This window comes from Ursus maritimus, assembly GCF_017311325.1.
Source record: "Ursus maritimus isolate PB19 chromosome X unlocalized genomic scaffold, ASM1731132v1 scaffold_X1, whole genome shotgun sequence".
NCBI lineage: Eukaryota > Metazoa > Chordata > Mammalia > Carnivora > Ursidae > Ursus > Ursus maritimus.
The window spans coordinates 64,937,866-64,962,960 of NW_024423319.1; the positions used below are offsets into that span (position 1 = coordinate 64,937,866).

Below are 25,095 nucleotides of genomic sequence, written 5' to 3' on the forward strand. Positions count from 1 at the left end.
TCAATTAGGATAATTCTAACATTCCCCTTTTGGGAACCCTACAATATGCATCTACTTAAAGGAAGTTATGAGATATGTTTTGTTTTTAATACTAATTTTCTGTGGTGAAGTGCCCTTGCATGTACTCCACATTTCCATACCTTTTCTCCATGCCTAGTTGCAAAGAATCAGTAATTAGGTGAAAGAAAAAAGGAGAAGCGTGCAAAAATCTATTTGATGATAACTCCAAGTACTTAACTTCCCAGTACTGAGCTAAAATTTGAAGGAACAAAGCAGGTGTATAGACATACCACCACATCACTATACAATCATGCATGGCAAGTTACCCGTAGAATGATGAAGTGTACACTTATCCAAGAAATTCATGATAAAAGATTGATTTTGTAGAAGTTTGTAATGACTCTTGTAACATTTTCATTTTATTTACTTATTATTTTTAAACAGCTTTATTAAAGTATAAATTACATACCATAAAACCCACCCATTGCAGGTATGTAGTTCAGTGATTTCCATAAATGTATAGAGTTGTGCAACCATCACTTGGTATAGTTACAAAACATTTCTATCACCCCCAAAACTTTCTTCATGCCCATTTGCAGCACCTCACTTTCACCTCCAGCCCTAGGCAACCACTGATCTGCTTTCTCTTTCTAAAACTTACCTTTTCTACGCATTCATACAAATGGAATTATACAATATATACAGTCTTTTGTATCTGGCTTCTTCACTGTGCATAATGTTTTTGAGTTTCATCCATGTTATAGCATTCTATTAGAGTTCTTCAAAGAAACAGGACCAATAAAATATATATAAATATATAAAAAGGGATTTATCCCGAGGGCTTAGCTTATGTGATTACTGAGGTTAAGTCCCATGATCTGCCTTCTGAAAGCTGGAGTCCCAGGAAAGCCAGTGGTGTAATTTCAGTACAAATCTGAAGGCCTGAGAACCAGGGGAACCAATGGTACAAGTTTTAGTCCAAGTCCAAAGGCCAGAGAACCAGGAGTACCAATGTCTGATTGCAAAAGAAGATAGATATTTGAGGTCAATCGGACAACAAATTTGCCTTTCCTCTACATTTTTGTTCTAGTCAGGCCCTCAAAGGATGGAATAACGCTCACACCAGATTGGCGAGGGTGATCTTTACTGTCTATGTGTTAAATGATAATCTCTTCCAGAAATACTCTCACTGGCACACCCAGAAATAATGTTTTTTCAGCTATCTGGGCATCCCTTAGCCTAGTCAAGTTGACACGTAATATTAAACATCACAAGCAATAACATTTTCATTTTAAATATGACTGACATATTCTTAGTCTCTTCCTTTAATAGTGAAAAAGGCAATATTACAAAGGTCACTAAAGGAAAGGCAGAACTACCAAGATAAGTACCCCAATGTTTTATAATAAAGGCCCTTCTTTTTTTCTTCTGAAGTATGTAACTTCCAACAGGGAAGTGTGCAAGAAAATATTTTTTCCCATAGGCTTATTGAATCCTTACAGATTTCAGGAATATAAGGAACTTTAAAAGTCAAGTCCACTGCCTAATGTGTAAATGCCCTCTACAACATTTCCAAGTGTGTGTAATAGGAAACTCAGTTCTTTCCAATGCTGCCAATCCATCATTGTCATAGTTGTCGTCATCATCATCATCATCATCAAAATCATCATTTTTTTCTCATATTGAGCTAAAACGTGTCGACCTGTAGCTTTTACCCATTGATACTATTTCTGGCCACTGTTCTTGATCATACAAACCAATCCCACTTGTACTGTGACAGATGTAAAATTACTTGAAGTTAGCTGTTCTCCACCTGGAAACTTTACTGGTTTCCACTCATTTTCCTCTATACACATTGTCTCATTCCAACATCTTCAAAGCACTGAATGATTGCTTTCCCTCACCCACAAGTACTATAGCAAGTAGTCAAGCAAATGGTAGTTAGGACCTCCACTTCTTGCTTACCAGTGATTGTTCAGCCATAGAGACAGAAAGAGATATACCAAACAGCAATTTGTCAGCCACTCTTTATTTTTTTTTAAGATTTTTTATTTATTTATTTGACAGAGAGAAACAGCCAGCGAGAGAGGGAACACAGGGGGAGTGGGAGAGGAAGAAGTAGGCTCCTAGTGGAGAAACCTGATGTGGGGCTCGATCCCAGAACGCTGGGATCACGCCCTGAGCCGAAGGCAGACGCTTAATGACTGCGCCACCCAGGCGCCCCTCAGCCACTCTTTATTAAGATTTGTCTCCAAGCAACTCTACTCTCCCCAACTCCTTTTTAAGGAGATGTTATTAACCCAAATCAGAGCCTAGTTCGACTGATTCAGTCATGCAACATATATGTGCAAAATCATGAATCCTAGATTGACCCACCAAGGATTCTTGTTTCCATTTCCATTTGTGTTGTCAAAGTAGAGTGTGCGCTTCTTTCAATCATTCTTAATCAGGATTTTTTTTTAACTGGAAAGGAAAAAAAGTTAGTATCCATCTCCAGGTAGGTGTATTATAAAAAAGAGGACATTACCCAGTCAGATTTTTGCACAAACAAAATAGAATCGTTTTAACAAAGTACATTCAAATGATTATTAAAAGGATAAATTTTTAAGACTCAACAAAAATAGACCTGGAAATGAAGAGAAAGAGAAAGGATAACTGATGAATGACCTGAGGAAATAGCGCCTAAAATATAGTATCATTCTCTTCTTGGATTTTTTCCCCATTTTCCTGACCTTAATGTTTATCATTGTGTATGAAAACCATGTTTTTTTAAGTTTTTTTAAAATTTTTTTCTCTTCTAAAGAGAGAGAGAGAGTGCACATGCAAGTGGAGAGGAGCAGCAGAGGGAGACAGGGAAAGAATCCCAAGCAGGCTCCACACCCAGTGCAGAGCTCAAGGCAGGGCTGGATCCTAGGACGCTGAGATCATGACCTGAGCCAAAATCAAGAGTCAGATGCTTAACCAACTGAGCCACCCAAGCACCCCTGAAAACCATCTTAATTCAATAGTTTCTCGAGATTGAAAGCCATGCCTTATGGTTTCACTTTGCCTTAACACCTAGTGTAAATGCTCACAGATGGTGGTGACTAAAGACAGTTAGGCCTCACTTTGCTCAAATGACATTCTGAGCAAAAATTATGTATGTATCAAGCAGTAAAGAATGATCGGGGAAGGTATAGATATAGTACATGCAAAAAGCCTTGGAGGCTAGGATCTAGTCCCAGCTCTACCATTAACTTGCTCTGTGACCTTGGACAAATCATTTGATACTACTCTAGTCCTTTTTTCCCCAGCTGTAAAATGAGACAGATAAACCAGATAACTGCTAAAGTTCTGATATTCTGGGGCACCTGGGTGGCTCAATCATTAAGCATCTGCCTTAGGCTCAGGGCGTGATCCCGGCGTTCTGGGATTTGAGTCCCACATCAGGCTCCTCCACTGGAAGCCTGCTTCTTCCTCTCCCACTCCCCCTTGTTGTGTTCCCTTTCTTGCTGGCTGTATCTCTCTCTCTCTCTGTCAAATAAATAAAATATTAAAAAAAATAAAAATAAAGTTCTGATATTCTACAAGATCATAGTTCAAATATAATAAGTGTTAATATTTTATCCTTCCCTTGTGCTTATTTTTTTTTATAATGATTTTTTATCATATTATGTTAGTCACCATACAGTACATCCCCGGTTTTCGATGTAAGGCTCGATGATTCATTAGTTGTGTATAACACCCAGTGCACCATGCAATATGTGCCCTCCTTACTACCCATCACCGGCCTATCCCATTCCCCCACCCCCCTCCCCTCTGTAGCCCTCAGTTTGTTTCTCATAGTCCATAGTCTCTCATGTTTCATTCCCCCTTCTGATTACCCCCCTTTCTTTATCCCTTTCTTCCCCTACTGATCATTCTAGTTCTTATGTTCCATAGATGAGAGAAATCATATGATAGTTGTCTTTCTCTGCTTGACTTATTTCACTTAGCATTATCTCCTCCAGTGCCGTCCATGTTGTAGCAAATGTTGAGAACTCGTTCTTTCTGATAGCTGAGTAATATTCCATTGTATATATGGACCACAACTTCTTAATCCAGTCATCTGTTGAAGGGCATCTCGGCTCCTTCCACGATTTAGCTATTGTGGACATTGCTGCTATGAACATTGGGGTGCATATGGCCCTTCTCTTCACTACGTCTGTATCTTTGGGGTAAACACCCAGTAGTGCAATGGCTGGATCATAGGGTAGCTCAATTTTTAACTTTTTAAGGGACCTCCACACTGTTTTCCAGAGTGGCTGTACCAACTTGCATTCCCACCAACAATGTAGGAGGGATCCCCTTTCTCCACATCCTCTCCAACAATTGTTGTTTCTTGCCTTGTCTATTTTTGCCATTCTAACTGGCGTAAGGTGGTATCTCAGTGTGGTTTTGATTTGAATTTCCTTGATGGCTAATGATTTTGAACATTTTTTCATGTGTCTGTTAGCCATTTGTATGTCTTCATTGGAAAAGTGTCTGTTCATATCTTCTGCCCATTTTTTGATTTGTTTATTTGTTTCTCGTGTATTGAGTTTGAGAAGTTCTTTGTAGATCTTGGATACCAGTCCTTTATCTGTAGTGTCATTTGCAAATATATTCTCCCATTCCGTGGGCTGCCTCTTAGTTTTTCTGACTGTTTCCTTGGCTGTGCAGAAACTTTTAATCTTGATGAAGTCCCATAAATTCATTTTATCTTTTGTTTCTCTTGCCTTTGGGGATGTGTCATGAAAAAGGTTGCTTTGGCCGATGTCGTAGAGGTTGCTGCCTATGTTCTCCTCTAGAATTTTGATGGATTCCTGTCTCACATCGAGGTCTTTCATCCATTTGGAGTTTATTTTTGTGTATGGTGTGAGAGAGTGGTCAAGTTTCATTCTTTTGCATGTAGCTGTCCAATTTTCCCAGCACCATTTATTGAAGAGACTGTCTTTTTCCCACCGGATGTTTTTTCCTGCTTTATCAAATATTAGTTGCCCAAAGAGCCGAGGGTCCATTTCTGGGCTCTCTATTCTGTTCCATTGGTCTATGTGTCTGTTTTTGTGCCAGTACCATGCTGTCTTTGTGATCACAGCTTTGTAGTACAGCTCGAAATCCGGCATTGTGATGCCCCCAGCTTTGTTTTTCCTTTTCAACAGTTCCTTGGAGATTCGGGGCCTTTTCTGTTTCCATACAAATTTAAGGACTATTTGTTCCAGTTCTTTGAAAAATGTCCTCGGTATTTTGATCGGGATAGCATTGAAAGTGTAGATTGCTCTGGGTAGCATGGACATTTTAACTATGTTAATTCTTCCAATCCATGAGCATGGAATATCTTTCCATCTTTTTATGTCTTCCTCAATGTCTTTCAAGAGTGATTTATAGTTTCTAGAATATAGGTCCTTTACGTCTCTGGTTAAGTTAATTCCAAGGTAACGTATGGTTTTTGGTGCTATTGTAAATGGGATGGATTCCCTAATTTCTCTTTCTTCGGTCTCGTTATTCGTGTATAGAAATGCAACTGATTTCTGAGCATTGATTTTGTATCCCGCCACGTTACTGAATTGCTCTATAACTTCTAATAGTTTGGGAGTGGCTTCTTTTGGGTTTTCCATATAGAGTATCATGTCATCTGCAAAGAGAGACATTTTGACTTCTTCTTTGCCAATTTGAATACCTTTGATCCCTTTTTGTCGTCTGATTGCTGTTGCAAGGACTTCTAGTACTATGTTGAATAATAGTGGCGAGAGTGGGCATCCTTGTCGAGTTCCTGATCTTAAGGGAAAGGCTTCCAGCTTTTCCCCATTGAGAATAATATTTGCAGTAGGCTTTTCATAGATGGCTTTTATGAGATTGAGAAATGTACCTTCTATTCCTACACTCTGAAGGGTTTTAATCAGGAAAGGATGCTGTATTTTGTCAAATGCTTTTTCGGCATCGATTGAGAGGATCATATGGTTCCTGAGTCTTTTCTTGTTGATATGATGTATCACGCTGATTGATTTGCGAATATTGAACCACGCTTGCATCCCAGGTATGAATCCCACTTGATCGTGATGGATAATCCTTTTAATGTACTGTTGGATTCTATTAGCAAGTATCTTGTTGAGGATTTTGGCGTCCATATTCATTAGGGAAATCGGTCTGTAATTCTCCTTTTTGAGGGGGTCTTTGCCTGGTTTGGGGATCAAGGTAATATTGGCCTCATAGAATGAGTTTGGTAGCTTTCCTTCTGTTTCTATTTTTTGAAATAGCTTTAGGAGAATAGGTATTATTTCTTCTTTGAATGTTTGGTAGAATTCCCCAGGAAAACCGTCCGGGCCTGGAGTTTTGTTATTTGGAAGGTTGTTTATCACTGACTCAATTTCTTCATAATTAATTGGCCTGTTTAAGGAATCAATTTCTTCCGGTTTCAATCTTGGTAGTTTATAGGTTTCCAGGAAGGATTCCATCTCTTCCAGATTGCTTAGTTTATTGGCATATAGCTGTTGATAAAAATTTCTAATAATCCTTCCAATTTCAATGGTGTTCGTCGTGACCTCTCCTTTTTCATTCATAATTTTAATAATCTGGGTCCTTTCTCTTTTCTTTTGGATAAGTCTTGCCAGTGGTCTGTCAATTTTATTGATTCTCTCAAAGAACCAGCTTCTAGTCCTGTTGATCTGCTCTACTGTACTTCTGGTTTCTGCTTGATTGATTTCAGCTCTAATTTTGGTCAACTGCTTCCTCGTGCGTGGATTAGGCCTGTCCCTCTGTTGCTGTTCCAGCTTCTTGAGGTGAGAATATAAAAACTGCATTTTAGATTTTTCTATTCTTTTGAGTGAGGCTTGGATGGCTATGTATTTCCCCCTTAGGACTGCCTTTGCAGTATCCCATAGGTTTTGGACTGTTGTATTTTCATTCTCATTGGTCTCCATAAATTGTTTAATTTGATTTTTGATTTCCTGGTTTATCGAGTCATTCCTGAGCAGGATGGTTCTTAGTCTCCAAGTGTTTGAGTTTCTTCCAAATTTTTCCTTGTGGTTGAGTTCCAATTTCAGAGCGTTGTGGTCTGAGAATATGCAGGGGATAATTTCAATCTTTTGGTATCGGTTGAGACCTGTTTTGTGTCCCAGAACATGGTCTATTCTTGAGAATGTTCCATGGGCATTAGAATAGAATGAGTATTCTTTGGTTCTGGGGTGTAGTGTTCTATATATATCTATGAGGTCCAACTCGTCGAGTATGGCATTCAAAGCCTTTGATTCTTTGCTTAGTTTTTGCCAGGGTGTTCTGTCTATTTCTGAGAGTGGAGTGTTGAGGTCCCCTACTATTAATGTATTTTTATTTATATGTCTCTTTATTCTGGTTAAGAGTTGGCTTGTGTATCTTGCTGCTCCCCTGTTGGGGGCATATATATTTATAATTGTCATATCCACTTGTTGAATACTTCCCTTAAGAATAATATAGTGCCCTTCTGCATCTCTAACTATAGTCTGTAGTTTAAAATCCAATTTATCTGATATGAGAATTGCTACCCCAGCTTTCTTTTGAGGTCCATTTGCGTGAAAGATGGTACTCCATCCCCTTACTCTCAGTCTGAATGCATCTTTGGGTTCGAAATGAGTCTCTTGTAGACAGCAAATGGATGGGTCATTTCTTTTTATCCAATCTGCAACCCTGTGGCGTTTTATGGGATGGTTCAAACCATTTACATTAAGACTGATTACTGAGAGATATGATTTTAATGTTGCCATGTTGCCAGTAAAGTCTTTGTTTGTATTGGCTGTGACTTTCTGTTCTGTATCACTCTTGGGGCCTTTTTACTTTTATAGAACCCCCCGTAATATCTCCTGTAGGGCTGGTTTCGTGGTTACAAAATTGGTTAGTGACTGGCGATTCTGAAATGTCTTTATTTCTCCATCAATTCTGAATGACAGCCTTGCTGGATAAAGGATCCTTGGCTGCATGTTTTTCTCTGAAAGAGCTTTAAATATGCTCCCCCAACCCTTTCTCTCATTCCAGGTCTGTGTAGACAGGTCTGACGTAATTCTGATGCTTTTGCCTTGGTACGTGAGAAATTTCTTTGCCCTGGCCGCTTTCAATACTGTATCCTTGCATCTAATATTTGCGAATTGCACTATGACGTGACGTGGCGTAGGTTTGTCGTGGTTGAGCTTGGGAGGGGTCCTCTCTGCCTCTTGGACACGAATGTTTGTTTCCCTTGCTAGATTAGGGAAGTTTTCAGCTACAATTTGTTCAAATATCTCTTCTAGACCTCTGTTTTTCTCCACCCCCTCGGGGATGCCGATGATTCTAACATTGGATCGTTTCATTGAGTCAGTAATCTCCCGTAACCTACATTCGTGGGCGTGGATTTTTTTAAGACCATCTTCTATTTTCATTTTTTCCTCTATTAACCCATCCTCCAATTCACTAACCCGTTCCTCTGCTTCTGCGACCCTGGCCGTCAGAGCCTCTAGTTTTGCCTGCATTTGGCTCATAGAATTTTTAATTTCTGTCAGATTCGCTCTCATTTCTGTCCTTAGGGATTCTATATTCTCAGTAACCTTTTCGTTAATAGTTTTTTCAATTCTACTCATCATTTTGACCATCGTTACTCTGAATTCCATTTCTGATAATTTGGTTACATCCATATCCATTATTTCTGTGGCAGAGGCCACAGAATCACTGTCTTTTCTTTGCTGGGGGGGGCTTCTCCTTCTTGTCATTCTGATGAAGAGAGGTTGCGGGGTTTCCAGAGCCCAAATTATTGACTGGGTCCCAGGCCGTGCCCCTTGTTTTATAGGGATCTTAGGGATGTGGGCTTCTTCTTTAAAGATTTTATTTATTTATTTATGTGGCAGCCAACCAGCGAGAGAGGGAACAGAAGCAGGGGAGTGGGAGAGGAAGAAGCAGGCTCCCAGCGGAGGAGCCCGATGAGGGACTCCTTTCCGGAACGCCGGGATCACGCCCTAAGCCGAAGGCAGGCGCTCAATGACTGCGCCACCCAGGCGCCCGGGTTGTGGGCTTCTTGATTTTTCAGCCTGCCTTCTGTGTTCTGGGGGAGGGGCCTGCCGCGCCAATACTCAGGCAACCCTGTTTGGGTAGAGTCTCCGTGTCCCCTGCGAGGGAGGATGGGGATGGGCACTCTCTGAGCCGGTATTTCCAGGCTTTTGTTCTCTGGCGGCTTTCCCTGGCGGTTTGCTGTGCCTCTTCTGAGAGTCAGAGCAGCAGCGGCCAAATTTCAGCCTCTGTCACGGAACAGAAGGATTGCGGCCCGTTCTCTACTAATGTTCTGGCCACTTTAACTCTGTTTCTGTTGGTGCTGCTCAACCCTGCAGCGTCCCGGGATGTGCGCCCCACACCCGGCGTCCCAGCCCTCACTTCCAGGGCCGGCGCAGTCTCCTGTCTTGTGTTTCTAATGCCGCCAGCCACCAGCCGCCCCGCACGCCCGGGTCTCCCGGTCTCAGCTCCATGCCCGTGAGCACACCTCGATTCCGGAGTTCGTGAGAGTAGCTTCAGGCGCGCTGCATCTGCCAGAGTCTCAGTCTGCTGTTTCGCGGTGCCGACTCGCGAGTCCGCCTCGCTCCCGTGCAGGTGGCTCCCGCCAGCCGCCCGCTGCTCCCGAGCTCTCCGGTCTCAGTCTGATCCCGTGAGCACACCGACTCTCGTGTTCCGGGAGATGCCTGGTGGCAAGCGCTGCTGGCTCACCGGTCTCAGTCCGCTCTCGCGGGTGCCCTCTGTGAGTCCGCCCGCTCCCCTTCGTGGTGGCTGCCGCTTCCCGGCGCCAAACGCTGGCGCCCTCCTTCCGTTTATCTTCCGATATCTGTGCACGGTTTACAGCTCCCCTCATCGTACCTCAATACTCAGTGCTGGAGATGTTCATTTGTAGAGATCCAGATGCATCATCCTGCGTCTCAGGCTGATTCCGTGGTTATTTAGGCTGGTCTGGTACCTATCCAGCTCGACTCAGGGGACCGCTGAAAAAGGGGTCCCCTACTCCTCCGCCATCTTAACTCCTCCCCCCTTCCCTTGTGCTTATTATGTTAAACAGCAGTTACATGCATTAACTCGTTTGAATCTCAAGTAACCTTGTAAGGTAGGTAATGTTAGGGAAGTTAAGGAACCTGCCTAAGGTCACAAAATAGAGCAGCTGGGTTTTTATCCCAGGCAGTTTGACTTCAGAGCTGTCATACAACCTCCACACTAAATGAACTCTAAATATATAAGAGAAGCTTGGTATTTAAAGATCGTTCTCCAGTGAATACTTTGAATGGTCATCTCCTAATTTACTGTCTTTTAAGCTCTTGTATAGCTCAAGAGTTTCCATTTGGTGGAATTTTTAAAAATCTGGTTACATTTGTAATCGTTGAAGGAGTATAAATTCTTAATTAACTCAGGTTTAAGATGAAAAAAGATAGCAAAGGATGAAATTTAATCATTTTTGCCTTCCCTCATCTTAGCAGGCTGATTGTTTCCTAAAGTGTTATTCCACTGAATATATGGCTCAAAAATGATGCTATGGAAAAATGGATTAGAAAAATGATGTTTTGGGGCACCTGGGTGCTGCAGTCTGACTCTTGGTTTCAGCTCAGGTTGTGATCTCAGGGTTGTGAGATCAAGCCCTGCTTCAGGCTCTGTGCTCAGCACAGAGTCTGCTTAAGACTCTCTCTCCCTCTGCCCCTCCCGCTCCCACTCTCTCTCTCTCAAATAAATAAATAAGTCTTAAAAAGGGAAAAGAAAAATGTTTTTAAAATATCACTAATTTTGATCTTTCTCTTGTTTTCCACAGTGACTGTTTTGAGCCCAGCAGAAAAAGGTAAGATAGTATTGTAAATTGTATTGGTCAGAATTGTATCCCTCTTTCTGTCTAAAAGCTAATTACATAAAAGCCTTTAAATTGAGCAGCTTTACCAGGAATACTGAATTGAGTGGAAAGTTTAGGATGGCATTTTTCAGGAAGCATACCCGGAGCTTACCCAGAGAGAAAGCAGAACATATTTTCAGTGGCTCCTTTGGCTGTAGGACAGGAATTGGAAGTTACCAGTATTTGTGATAGAGAAAGACATAGGTAACCATGCTGTTGGCCATATTGACCCTAGGCTCTTGCTTCATCATTGTTGTCCTAGGTACCTTGCCTTCCTGGGCAATTCATTCCCTCTTAAAGGTATGGAATAAGGGTCCCACGAGGAAATTTAAAATGATAAGTCCTTCACCATCACAGTTGTAATATATTTACATATTCTTCTCTACTCTTCAACCCCATTGGGCTTATTCTGTAGTTTATACGACCACTGTAAATAGATTGAGGAATTTTCCATTAAAAAATGTGTAAACTGAGCATGAGTCTTAACAAACACTTGACCTCATGTTATTTTTTCAGGCATAACCATAAATATTTATGTAGCCACTTTATATAGCCACTTTTAATTCTAACTTCATGGGATTAACTGTTGTAATTCATTAATTACATAATGTTTATATTATGCATTTTTATTTTTTATTCAGTTTTTTTATTTTAATGTGAGTATACTTAAATAGAGTATTATATTAGTTTCAGGTGTACGATATAATGGTTCACAACACTATACATTACTCAGTGCTCATCATGATAAATGTACTCATAAATTGCCATCACCTAGTTCACCCATCCCTCAAACTAACTGCCTTCTGGTAACCACCAGTCTGTTTTTTGGTTTGTCTCTCCTCATATTTTTTCCTGTGCTTATTTTGTTTCTTGTTTCTTTCTTTTCTCGTTTTGTTTCTTAAATTCCACATGTGAGTGAAATCATATGGTATTTGTCCTTCTCTGAACAACTTACTTCACTTAGCATTATACTCTCTACCTCCATCCATTTTGTTGCAAATATCAAGATTTCATTCTTTCCTGGAGCTGAGTAATGTTTGATTGTATATATTTATCACATCTTCTTCATCCATCAATGCACACTTGGGCTGCTTCCAATTTTGGCTATTATAATTAATGCTGCAATAAACATATGGGTGCATGTATCCCTTTCAATCATTGTTTTTGTATTTTTGAGGTAAGTACCAAGTAATGCAATTACTGCATCACAAAGTAGTTCTATTTTTAAGTTTTTGAGGAACCCCCATAAAATTTTCCACAGTGGCTGCACAAGTTTGCATTCCCACAAACAATGCAAGAGGGTTTCCGTTTCTCTGTATCCTCACCAACACTTGTTGTTTCTTGTGGTTTTGGTTTTAGCCATTCTGCAGGTGTGAGGTGATACCTCATTGTAGTTTTGATTTGTATTTCCCTGATGAGAAGTGATGATGAGCATCTCTTCATGTGTCTTTTGACCATCTGGATGTCTTCTTTGGAGAAATGTCTGTGTATGACTTCTGCCCATTTCTTTTTTTTTTTTTAATGATTTTTTATTATATTATGTTAGTCGCCATACAGTACATCCCCGGTTTCCGATGTAAGGCTCGATGATTCATTAGTTGTGTATAACACCCAGTGCACCATGCAATACGTGCCCTCCTTACTACCCATCACCGGTTCATCCCATTCCCCACCCCCTCCTCCGAGGCCCTCAGTTTGTTTCCTCATAGTCTATAGTCTCTCATGTTTCATTCCCCTTCTGATTATCCTCCCTTTATCCCTTTCTTCCCTACCGATCATCCTAGTTCTTATGTTCCATAGATGAGAGAAATCATTGATAGTTGTCTCTTCTCTCTGCTTGACTTATTTCACTTAGCATTATCTCCCAGTGCCGTCCATGTTGTAGCAAATGTTGAGAACTCTTTCTTTCTGATTGCTGAGTAATATTCCATTGTATATATGGACCACAACTTCTTAATCCAGTCATCTGTTGAAGGGCATTCGGCTCCTTCCACAATTTAGCTATTGTGTGACATTGCTGCTATGAACATTGGGGTGCATATGGCCCTTCTCTTTACCACGCCTGTATCTTTGGGGTAAACAACTCAGTGCAATGGCTGGATCATAGGGTAGCTCAATTTTTAACTTTTTAAGGGACCTCCACACTGTTTTCCAGAGTTATACAACTTGCATTCCCACCAACAATGTAGCAGGGATCCCCTTTCTCCACATCCTCTCCAACAATTGTTGTTTCTTGCCTTGTCTATTTTTGCCATTCTAACTGGTGTGAGGTGGTATCTCAGTGTGGTTTTGATTTGAATTTCCTTGATGGCTAATGATTTTGAACATTTTTTCATGTGTCTGTTAGCCATTTGTACGTCAACATTGGAAAAGTCTCTGTTCATATCTTCTGCCCATTTTTTGATTTGTTTATTTGTTTCTCGTGTATTGAGTTTGAGAAGTTCTTTGTAGATCTTGGATACCAGTCCTTTATCTGTAGTGTCATTTGCAAATATCTTCTCCCATTCCGTGGGCTGCCTCTTAGTTTTTCTGACTGTTTCCTTGGCTGTGCAGAAACTTTTAATCTTGATGAAGTCCCATAAATTCATTTTATTCGTTTCTCTTCCTTTGGGGATGTATCATGAAAAAGGTTGCTTTGGCCGATGTCATAGAGGTTGCTGCCTATGTTCTCCTCTAGGATTTTGATGGATTCTGTCTCACATCGAGGTCTTTCATCCATTTGGAGTTTATTTTTGTGTATGGTGTGAGATAGTGGTCAAGCATTCTTTTGCATGTAGCTGTCCAATTTTCCCAGCACCATTTATTGAAGAGACTGTCTTTTTCCCACCGGATGTTTTTTCCTGCTTTATCAAATATTAGTTGCCCAAAGAGCCGAGGGTTCATTTCTGGGCTCTCTATTCTGTTCCATTGGTCTATGTGTCTGTTTTTGTGCCAGTACCATGCTGTCTTTGTGATCACAGCTTTGTAGTACAGCTCGAAATCCGGCATTGTGATGCCCTCAGCTTTGTTTTTCCTTTTCAACAGTTCCTTGGAGATTCAGGGCCTTTTCCGTTTCCATACAAATTTAAGGACTGTTTGTTCCAGTTCTTTGAAAAATGTCCTCGGTATTTTGATCGGGATAGCATTGAAAGTGTAGATTGCTCTGGATAGCATGGACATTTTAACTATGTTAATTCTTCCGATCCATGAGCATGGAATATCTTTCCATCTTTTTATGCCTTCCTCAATGTCTTTTAAGAGTGATTTATAGTTTCTAGAATATAGGTGCTTAACGTCTCTGGTTAAGTTAATTCCAAGGTAACGTATGGTTTTTGGTGCTATTGTAAATGACTTCTGCCCATTTCTTAATTGGATCATTTGTTTTAGGGGTGTTGAGCTGTATAAGTTTTTTATATGTTTTGAATGCCAGCCCTTTATCTGATATGTCATTTGCAAATATCTTCTCCTTCTGTCAGTTGTCTTTTGGTTTTGTCAACTGTTTCCTTTGCTGTGCAAAAGCTTTTTATCTTGTTGAAGTCCCAGTAGTTCATTTTTGCCTTTGTTTCCTGTGCTTTTGGAGAAGTGTTTAGCAAGAAGTTGCTGCAGCCAAGAGCAAAGAAGTTGCTGTGGCAAGGTCAAAGAAGTTGCTTCCTGTCTTCTCCTCAAGGATTTTGATGGATTCCTGTCTCACAGTTAGGTCTTTCATCCATTTTGTGTCTATTTTTGTGTATGGTATAAGGAAATGGTCCAGTTTCATCCTTCTGCATGTGGCTGTCCAATTTCCCCAACACTGTTGAAGGGACTGTCTTTTTTCCATTAAATATTCTTTCCTACTTTGTTTAAGATTAGTTGACCATGAGTTGAGGGTCCATTTCTGAAGTCTCTATTCTGTTCCATTGATCTATGTGTCTGTTTTTGTGCCAGTACCATACTATCTTGATGATTACAGCTTTGTAATAGAGCTTAAAGTCTGGAATTGTGATGCCACCAGCTTTGGTTTCCTTTTTCAACATTCCTTTGGCTATTTGGGGTCTTTTCTGGATACAAATTTTTCTACATACAAATTTTAGGATAGTTTGTTTTAGCTCTGTGAAAAATGCTGGTGGTATTTTGGTAGGGATTGCATTGAATGTGTAAATGGCTTTGGGTACTATAGACATTTTAATAATATTTGTTCTTCTAATCCATGAGCATGGAATATCTTTCCATTTATGTCCTCTTCTTTCATCAGTGTTTTATAGTTTTCAGAGTACAGGTCTTTTACCTCTTTGGTTAGGTTTATTCCTAGTTACCTTCTTATTTTGGTTCCAATTATAAATGGAATTGTTTTCTGAATTTCTCTTTCTGCTGCTTCATTCTTGCTATATAGAAATGCAACAGATTTCTCTATGTTGATTTTGTATCCTGCAACTTTACTGAATTCACATATCAGTTCTAGCAGTTTTTTGGTGGAGTCTTTTGGGTTTTCTATATAGCATTTCATGTCATCTGCAAATAGTGAAAGTTTTACGTCTTCCTTGCCAATTTGGGTGCATTTCTATTCTTTTCATTGTCTGATTGCTATGGCTAGGCCTTCCATTACTATGTTAAATAACAGTGGTGAGAGTGGACATCCTTGTCTTCTTCCTGACCATAGAGAAAAAACTCTCAGTTTTTTCCCATTGAGGATAAGATTAGTTGTGGGTTTTTCACATATGACCTTTATGACATTGAGGGATGTTTTCTCTTAACCTACTTTGCTGAGTGTTTTTATCGTGAATTGATGTTGTACTTTTTCAAATGCATTACCCTGATACCAAAGCCAGATAAGGACTCCACTAAAAAGGAGAACTAAAGGCCAATATTCCTGATGAACATGGATGCAGAATTCCTCAGTAAAATACTACCAAACCAAATCCAACAATATATTTAAAAATCATTCCTCACAGTTAAGTGGGATTTATTCCTTGGTTACAAGTGTGGTTCATCATATGCAAATCAATCAGTGTGATATACCATTAAAACAATAAGAACCATATGATCATCTCAATAGATGCAGATAAAGCATTTGACAAATAAGTATTCATGCTATTAATCATTTAACAGAGAGATTGGCTAGAGAGGCAACAGAGTAGAGTGGTGGGAAGACAGTAAAACATAGTAGTTAAAAGTATGGGTTCTGGAACTATCCTCACTAAATTTTAGTCCTGGCACCACTACTTCCTAGTAAATTATTCAGCCTTCTTGTGTCTACTTTATTATTTGTGGAACAGAGGTACTAATACTACCTATTTCATGGAGTTACTGTGAAAATTTAATGAGTTAATACATGCAAAGCACTCAGAACATTGGGAAGTAAAGCCATACTATGGCTCAACAAATATTTGCTACTTTATTATAGCCTTAGAGCAAGTATTGAGTTGTCTCATATTCTCATGTATGGTTCCTTAGGTCAGAGATCACTTTATGTATATATGTATATAACGTAATTTTCCACAATACACTTTCAAGACAAGTTGGGCTGGGGCTTTACTTATGCTCTAATGTAATAAGAATAATTACAATAATGTTATTATTGGAAACTATCATTTATTGTGCTAGATACCCTGCTAAGTATTATATGTATGTTAAGTCCTTCAGTATTTACAGAAATACAGTGATATAGACACTCTTGTGTCCATTTTATTGTGAAGGAAACTGAAATTTAGAAAGGTTAACTAAATTATCCCAGGTCATCTAGCTAGTAAGTGGAAGAATTCAAACCCATAACTCTCTGACTTCAAAGTTTGTACTCTTAAGTAAACCTGCACTTGTCTTTTACTTTTCAATCTACAGCTCCCTTATTTGCTTAGTTGAGCTCCTTAATGAGAAACTTGATGCTCCATTCCTGTTTTATCTAGTGTCCAAAGTTCTATATCTTCATTTTGTGTATATTATCAGTGAACTCAATCGAACCAGTGTGGAGTGTCATTTGTAAGCTCAACTCGGTTCAGAGCCTTCCTAGTAGCATCAGTCCAGTTACCAGGATTTGAACTCTTTAGATTATGTTACCACAGTGTATGATTTCTTTTTCTTTTATCAACTATTTGACCAATCCCAGCTCGTCCCTCCTCTCTGGTAACCATCAGTTTGTTCTCTATAGTTAAGACACTGTTTCTTGGTTTATCTCTCTTTCTTCTTTTTGAATATTCTTTTCTGCTTTGTTAAAGATTAATTGACCATATAATTGTGGGTTTAATTCTGGGCTTTCTATTCTGTTTTATTGATCTATGTGTATTTTTGTGCCAGTACCATACTAATTACTACAGCTTTATAATAGAACTTGAAGTCTGGAATTGTGATACCTACAGTTTTGTTTTTCAAGATTATTTTGTCTATTCGGAGTCTTTTGTGGTCATAATGTATGATAATTTGTTTGTTTCAAGTTTTTATTTAAATTCCAGTTAGTTAACATACAGTGTAATATTAGTTTCAGATGTAGAATTTAGTGATTCTTCACTTACATACAACACCCAGTGCTCATCGCAAGTGCCCTCCTTAATACCCATCACCTGTTTAACCCATCGCCCTGCCCACCTCCCCTCTGGCAACCCTCAGTTTGTTCTCTATAGTTAAGAGTCTGTTTTATTCTTTGCCTCTCTCTTTTTTCCCAATGCTCATCAGTTTTATTTCTTAAATCCCACATATGAGTGAAATCATATGGTATTTGTCTTTCTCTGACTGACTTATTTTGCTTAGCATAATGCACTTTACTCTGTCCACGTCATTGCAAATGGCAAGATTTCATTCTTTTTGATGGCTGAGTAATATTCCATTGTAGATAAATACCACAACTTCTTTATCCATTTGGACCACTTTCTTACACCACACAAAAATAAATTCAAAATGGGTGAAAGACCTAAGTGTGACACAGGAAACCATCAAAATCCTAGAGAACACAGGCAACAACCTTTTTGACATTGACCATAGAATCTTCTTCCTAGATACACCTCCAGAGGCAAGGGAAACAAAAGCAAAAATGAACTATTGGAACTTCATCAAGATAAAAAGCTTCTGCACAGTGAAGAAATAATCAACAAAACTAAAAGGCAACCTTTGGAATGGGAGAAGATATTTGCAAATGATATACCTGATAAAGGGTTAGTTTCCAAAATCTATAAAGAACTTATCAAACTTGGCTGTCTCTATCTCTGTCGAATAAATAAAAAATAAAACCTTTAAAAAAAAAAAAGAAAAAGAAATGGGCAGAAGACATGAACAGACATTTTTCCAAAGAAAATAATACAGATGGCCAACAGATACATGAAAAGTTGCTCAACATCACTCATCATCAGGGAAATACAATGTATGATTTTTAAGCTCCTTCCTGACACTAGAATTCTGATTCCAACTACTTTTATCCTGATAGCTCTCAAATTTATCAATATAATGAAGAATAAGATTAGATTTTGCTTCTTTATTCTGCAGTGGAGCATAATGGGACAAAAAACAGGATTTAGGGACAGAAGATCTGAGTTGGACTTACAGCTCTATCATTTACTAGCTCTATGATTTTTAGTAAGTAACTCAACTTCTCTCAACCTCAATTTCTATAAAAGGAGGTGAGTTTAGTAACATGTTACAGATTTATTGTAAGCTAGCAAGCATGAAATTATATGGGAGCAAAAGTATACAACAGTAAACTGCTTTGTAAATGTTAAGTATGAACAGTCTCAGCTATAACATTTTTTTGTGTCAGGGTTCTCAAAGACAGTGGGATAAATAAGCTGAAATTAGATTTGATTGTAATGAGAAGATTGAAAGTTAGACTTGTAAAGAACTTCTAAAGACTAGAGTTGATTACTAAGAGATGCCATGAAATTTATTTTTCAGAAAGTATTAGACACCCAAGTATCTGGCATGAATTGGTAAGCCTTGCCTAGAACCTGACCAATAGGCCAAATGAATATCTGTTGTCCCTTCTAACCCGATGAATTTGTGTCTTGTTTCAATTCACACTGCACTATTAATGTAGAATACAGTATAGCATATGACTGCCAGTAGAAACATTATTTGGCATTGGCAAAGAAAATATTACTTCCAAATAAATGAAGACCTCAAATCACATAACCTTTTATTTAGTCTCCACAGCTTAGGAAAACCATAATCGAACATACTGTACTGCAGAAGTTTTTCTATTTCTTGTCTGCTTAATGGTTCTTTTACTGGGTTGAAGAGCTCCCTCCAGGGGCTCCTGGTTGGCTCAGTCATTAAGCATCTGCCTTCAGCTCAGGGCGTGATCCTGGCATTCTGGGATCGAGCCCCACATCAGGCTCCTTCACTGGGAGACTGCTTCTTCCTCTCCCACTCCCCCTGCTTGTGTTCCCTCTCTCACTGGCTGTCTCTCTGTCAAATAAATAAATAAAATCTAAAAAAAAAAAAAAACTCCCTCCAAATTTATAACCACCCAAAACCAATAGTTACTTTATTTAAAAATATGGTCCTTTGCAATAAAGATATGTACACATGTACACACACACATACACACACACACACACACACACACAGTGGAATATTAGTCATCAAAAAGAATGAAATCTTGCCATTTGCAATGACGTGGATGGAACTAGAAGGTATTATGCTAAGTGAAATAATTCATTCAGAGAAAGACAAATACCATATGATTTCACTCATATGTGGAATTTAAGACACAAAACAGATGAACATAGGGGAAGGGAAAGAAAAATAAAATAAGATGAAAACTGAGGGGAAGGCAAAACAAAAGAGATGCTGAACTCTAGGAAACAAACTGAGGGTTGCTACAGGGAAGGTGGGTGGGGGAAGGGATAATTGGGTGATGGGCATTAAGGAGGGCACTTGGTGTAACGAGCACTGGGTGTTATATGCAATGACAAATCACTGAATTGCACCTCTGAAACTAATAATTTATTTGAGAGAGAGAGCATGAGTGGGGGGAGGGGCAGAGCAAGACGGAGAGGGAAACGCAGACTTCCCACTGAGCAGGAAGCCCAATGCCAGGCTCAATCCCAGGACTGGACTTGATCCTAGGAACCTGAGATCATGACCTGAGCTGAAATCAGACACTTAACTGACTGAGCCACCCAGGTGCCACAATATAATATTCTTTTAGAAGTGGGTTAGCTTCTAAAGAGAGCTTCATTTGGTTCCCCAAATCCAAATTATATAGTAATTTACAGTAATAAGTATAAAACAGTCTATTATTAAGAACACCGAGATAGGTGCTCAAAACCTAACTGAAGATTTCCTATGCAGTATGAACGTGAGTATAATAGATCATACTGTAGCCCAAACTTTTTCCTTCCAATGTCCTTTCAACTTTCTGATGTCTCGTATATGACCAATATATCAAGACTAATGTAGTCAAGAAGTGGACACAAAGCAAATACTTCCATGCTCTGAGTTTTCAAATGGAAACCTCAATAAGTTCTTTTATTAACTTGCTAGGGCTGCAATAACAAAGTACCACAGGCCGAATGACTTAAACAACAGAAATTTACTTTCTCACAGTTTTTGAGGCTAGAAGTCAAACATCAAGGTTACTAGCAGGGTTGATTTTTTCTGAGGCGTTTCTTCTTGGTTTGTAGATAGCCATCTTCCCTGTGTCCTCACATGGTCTTCACTCTGTGTTTGTGTCCTAGTATCTTCTTTTTACAAGAACACCAGTCATAATGATTAGGGCTCACCCTAGGGACCTCATTTTAAATTAATCACCTCTTTAAAAAACCCTATCTCCAAATAAAGTCACAGTCTGAGGTACTGGGGGTTAGGAGTTCAACATATAAATGTTGGGGGAACACAATTCAGCCCACAGAAGTTCAAGTATTTAGGAATGACACCTATTTCTAAAAAGGTAAATAGCTATAATTATTTTTAACTTTAAAAGGGAAACCAGAGAATTTAGTATGAAACTAGTAAGCAAATGAATTCTCAAAGTATGAGTGAAAGTTTTACTTAAAATGATTAATGACCCTTTTTGAAGATAAGCAACAATGGTCAATATGTTACTCTTGATTATATGTGGATTTTCTGACATATTGTGCCTGATTGTGCCTAAATTCATTCCCTATCCTCACCTATTCTTGAACCCTATTAAATTTCTAATATCCAGTGCATCCCAGATCCTTATATCAAGATCTTCAAAATACAGATACTATGATGCTGAATAAGATCATTTATGCAAAACAGTCTTATGAAAGCAAAATTATTATTATTATGGACTTTTTTCTAATAATCTATGGGAAAAGATATGTACTTATGTCTTAAAAAAGAATTTGTGAATCCTGTATAATCAAGGATTATATAATATATAATATTCTGGACTGTGGTTCAGATGTGTGTGTGTGTGTCTGTTGTAAGTAGAACAACTGAGATCGTGTGTGTGTGTGTGTGTGTGTGTGTCTATACATATACATAATATATAATAAACCCTTAGCCACACTTACCAAGAAAAAGAGAAAGGACCCAAATAATGAAAATCAGAAGTGAAAGAGAAAAAGTAACACCTGACACCACATAAATACAACGGATTACAAGAGAATACTATGAAAAATTGTATGCCAATAAATTGGACAATCTGGAAGAAATGAATAAACTAAAACATACAGTCTTTCAAAACTGAATTAGAAACAGAAATTCTCAACAGATCAATTACTAGTAACAAAATTTAATTGGTAATCAAAAAACTACCAAAAATTAAAAATACAGGATCAGATGGATTCACAAGTGAATTCTACCAAACATTTGAAGAAGAACTAATATTTATGTTCCTCAAACTTTTCCAAAAAAATAGAAGAGGAAGGAAAGCATTCATATATACTCTATGAGATCAGCATTACCCTGATACCAAAACCAGACAAAGATACCACAAATACAGAATTGCAGGCCAATATCCCTAATAAACATAGATGCAAAATCCTCAACAAAATATTTTCAAACTGCATTCAACAATACATTGACCAAAAAAATACAGTAACAGATCATTCACCATAGTCAAGTGGAATTTATTCTGGGGGTGTAAGAATGGTTCAGTATTTGCAAATCAATCAATGTGATGCATTACATCAACAAAACAAAGGACACAAATCATATGATAATCTCAATAGATGCAGAAAATGCATTTGACAAAATTCAACGTCGTTCAGGATAAAAAGTCTCAATAAAGTGGATTTAGAGGGAACATACCTTAACATAGTAAAGGTATATATATGAAATATATATACGAAATACCCTCAGCTAACATCTTACTCAATGGTGAAAAATTGAGGGCTTTTTCTCTAAAATCAGGAACATGACAAAGATGTCCACTCTTGCCACTTGTATTCAACATAGTACTGGAAGTCCTAGCCACAGCAATCTGGCAAGAAATAGAAATAAGATGCATCCATATTGGTAAAGGAGAAGTTAAACTGGCACTATTTGCAGATGACATGATACAATATATAGAAAACCCTGAAGACTCCACCAAAAACTACCAGAAATTGGAGTGCCTGGGTGGCTCAGATAGTTAAACGTCTGCCTTCAGCTCAGGTCATGATCCCAGGGTCCTGGGATCAGGTCCCACGTCGGGCTCCCTGCTCAGCAAGGAGTCTGCTTCTCCCTCTCCCTTTGCTACTCCCTCTGCTTGTGGTCTCTCTCTGTCAAATAAATGGATCAAATCTTTAAAAAATACCAGAAATAATAAATGAGCTCAGTAAAGTTGCAGAACACAAAATTAATGCCAAGAAATTGATAGCATTTCTATGCACTAATAACGAAGTAGCAGAGAAATAAAGAAAATAATTCCATTTACAATTGCACCAAGAAAAAATTACCAATAAAAAAACTTAACCAAGGAGATAAAAGACCTGTATTCTGGAAACTATAAAACATTGATGAAAGAAATTGATACAAAAACTTGTATCATCAAAAAAGATGATACAAACAACTGGAAAAATATTTCATGCTCATGGATTGGAAGAATTAATATTGCAAAAATATCTATACTACCTGAAGGAATTTACAGATTCAATGTTATTTTTATCAAAATACCAATAGCATTTTTCACAGAACTAGAACAATAATCCTAAAATTTGTGTGGAACCACAAAAGACCCCCAAATATCAAAAAGCATCTTGAGAAAGAAGAACAAAGCTGGAAGTATCACAATTCCAGATTTCAGGTACTCCAGTATTTAAGAATACTACACAGCTATAGTAATCAAAGCAGTATGGTACTGGCACAAAAATAGACACATAGATCAATGGAACTGAAGAGACCCCAGAAACAAACGCACAATTATATGGCCAATTAATCTATGATGAAGGCAAGAATATACAATGAGGAAAAGATAGTCTCTTTATTAAATGGTGCTTGGAAAACTGGAGCTATGTGCAAAAGAGTGAAACTGGATTACTTTTTTACACCATAAACAAAAATAAACTCAAATTGAATTAAAGACCTAACTGTGAGACCTGAAACCGTAAAATTCCTAGAAGAAAACACAGGCAGTAATTTCTCTGGCATCAATCATGGCAACGTGTTTATAGGCAAGGGAAACAAAAGCAAAAATATCTATTGGGACCACATCAAATAAAAAAAACTTTTGCGCAGTGAAGGAAACCATCAACAAAACAAAAAGGCGACCTACTAAATGGGAGAAGGTATTTTCTTTTTCTTTTTTTAAGATTTTATTTATTTATTTATTTGACAGAGAGAGAGAGAGAGCCAGAGAGAGAGGGAACACAAGCAGGGGGAGTGTGAGAGGAAGAAGCAGACTCCCAGCAGAGGAGCCTGATGTGGGGCTCGATCCCAGAACTCCGGGATCACGCCCTGAGCCGAAGGCAGACGCTTAACGACTGAGCCACCCAGGTGCCCCGGGAGAAGGTATTTTCAAATGATATATATGATAAAGGGTTAATATCCAAAATATATAAAGAGCTTAAACATCTCAACACGAGAAAATTTTTTGAAAAGACAATCCAATTTAAAAATGGGCAGAAGACCTGAATAGACATTTTTCCAAAGAAAACATACAAATGACCCACAGACATATGAAAAGATGCTCGGCATCACTCATCATCAGGGAAATGCAAATCAAAACTGCAAGATATCACCTGACATCTGTCAGAATGGCTAAAATCAAAATCACAAGAAATAACAAGTGTTGGTGAGGATATGGATAAAAAAGAACACTCATGAACTTTTGGTGGGAATGTAAATTGTTATAGCCACTGTGGAAAACAGTATGCAGTTAAAAAAAAAAAGAAATACCATGTGATCCAGTAATTTCACTAATTGGTATTTACCCAAAGAAAATGAAAACACTAATTTGAAAAGCTATATGAACCCCTATGTTTATTGCAGGTTTATTTATATTAAACAAGATATGGAAGCAATCTAAGTGTCTGTCAATTTACAAATGGATAACAAAAAATAGTGTATATGTATGCAATGGAAAGTTATGCAGCCATGAAGTAAAGAATGAGATCTTGCTATTTGCAACCACATGAATGGACCCACAGAGTATTATGGTAAGTGAAATAAGTCAGACTGTGAAAGACAAATACCATATGATTTCACTCATATGTGGAATCTAAATAACAAATCAAATGAATAAACAAAAGAAGGAGAATCAGACATATAAATACAGAGAACAAAATGAAGGTTGCCAGAGGGAAGGGAGTTCAGGAATGGGCAAAACCGGTGAAGGGGAATGGGAGATACAGGCTTTCAGTTATGGAATGAATAAGTCACAGGGATAAAAGGTATAGCATAGGGAATATAGTAAATGATATTGTAATAGCATTGAATGGGGACAGATGGTAGCTACGCTTTTGATGAGCGTAGCATGATGTATAGAGAAGTTGAATCACTATGTTGTATACCTGAAACTAATCTAATGTGTGTCAACTATACTCAAATGAAAGAAATTAATTAAAAAATAAAAATCCAGTGGTGTCTATTGTATACTTGGTAAAAATTTTAAAAAGTAATTTTGCTCCTTTACATTTTGACAAGTCTCTTTTGATATAGCTACATAAAAGTACCTTTCAAAGCTATTACTCCCCTGCTTTTATCCCTCCCCAGTGGCCTGAGCTAGAACTTACGTGCTCCTGTGTACTTCCCAATATGACTCCTGCAACCCTTTCTTGTATCAGTTTACTCCTTGGTGGGGGCATATATATAGAGCCAAAACGATGAGATCTATATCTGTGAGGAAAGATCAGTCAGAGTGCAGCCAATGCTATGTTTCAGAGTCATGATTTTGCTTCCTACCCTAGCTGCATATC

At 38.4% G+C, this 25,095-nt stretch overlaps 1 protein-coding gene across 1 annotated transcript in view; it reads left to right on the forward strand.

The window, feature by feature from the left end:
* Positions 1–25,095, forward strand: part of ZDHHC15 (zinc finger DHHC-type palmitoyltransferase 15) — a 168,534-nt gene that overhangs the window by 31,806 nt on the left and 111,633 nt on the right. The window contains exon 2 of the mRNA XM_040630478.1: positions 10,775–10,801. Coding sequence (XP_040486412.1) covers positions 10,775–10,801 — 27 coding nt within the window. The remainder of the gene's footprint in view (positions 1–10,774; positions 10,802–25,095) is intronic.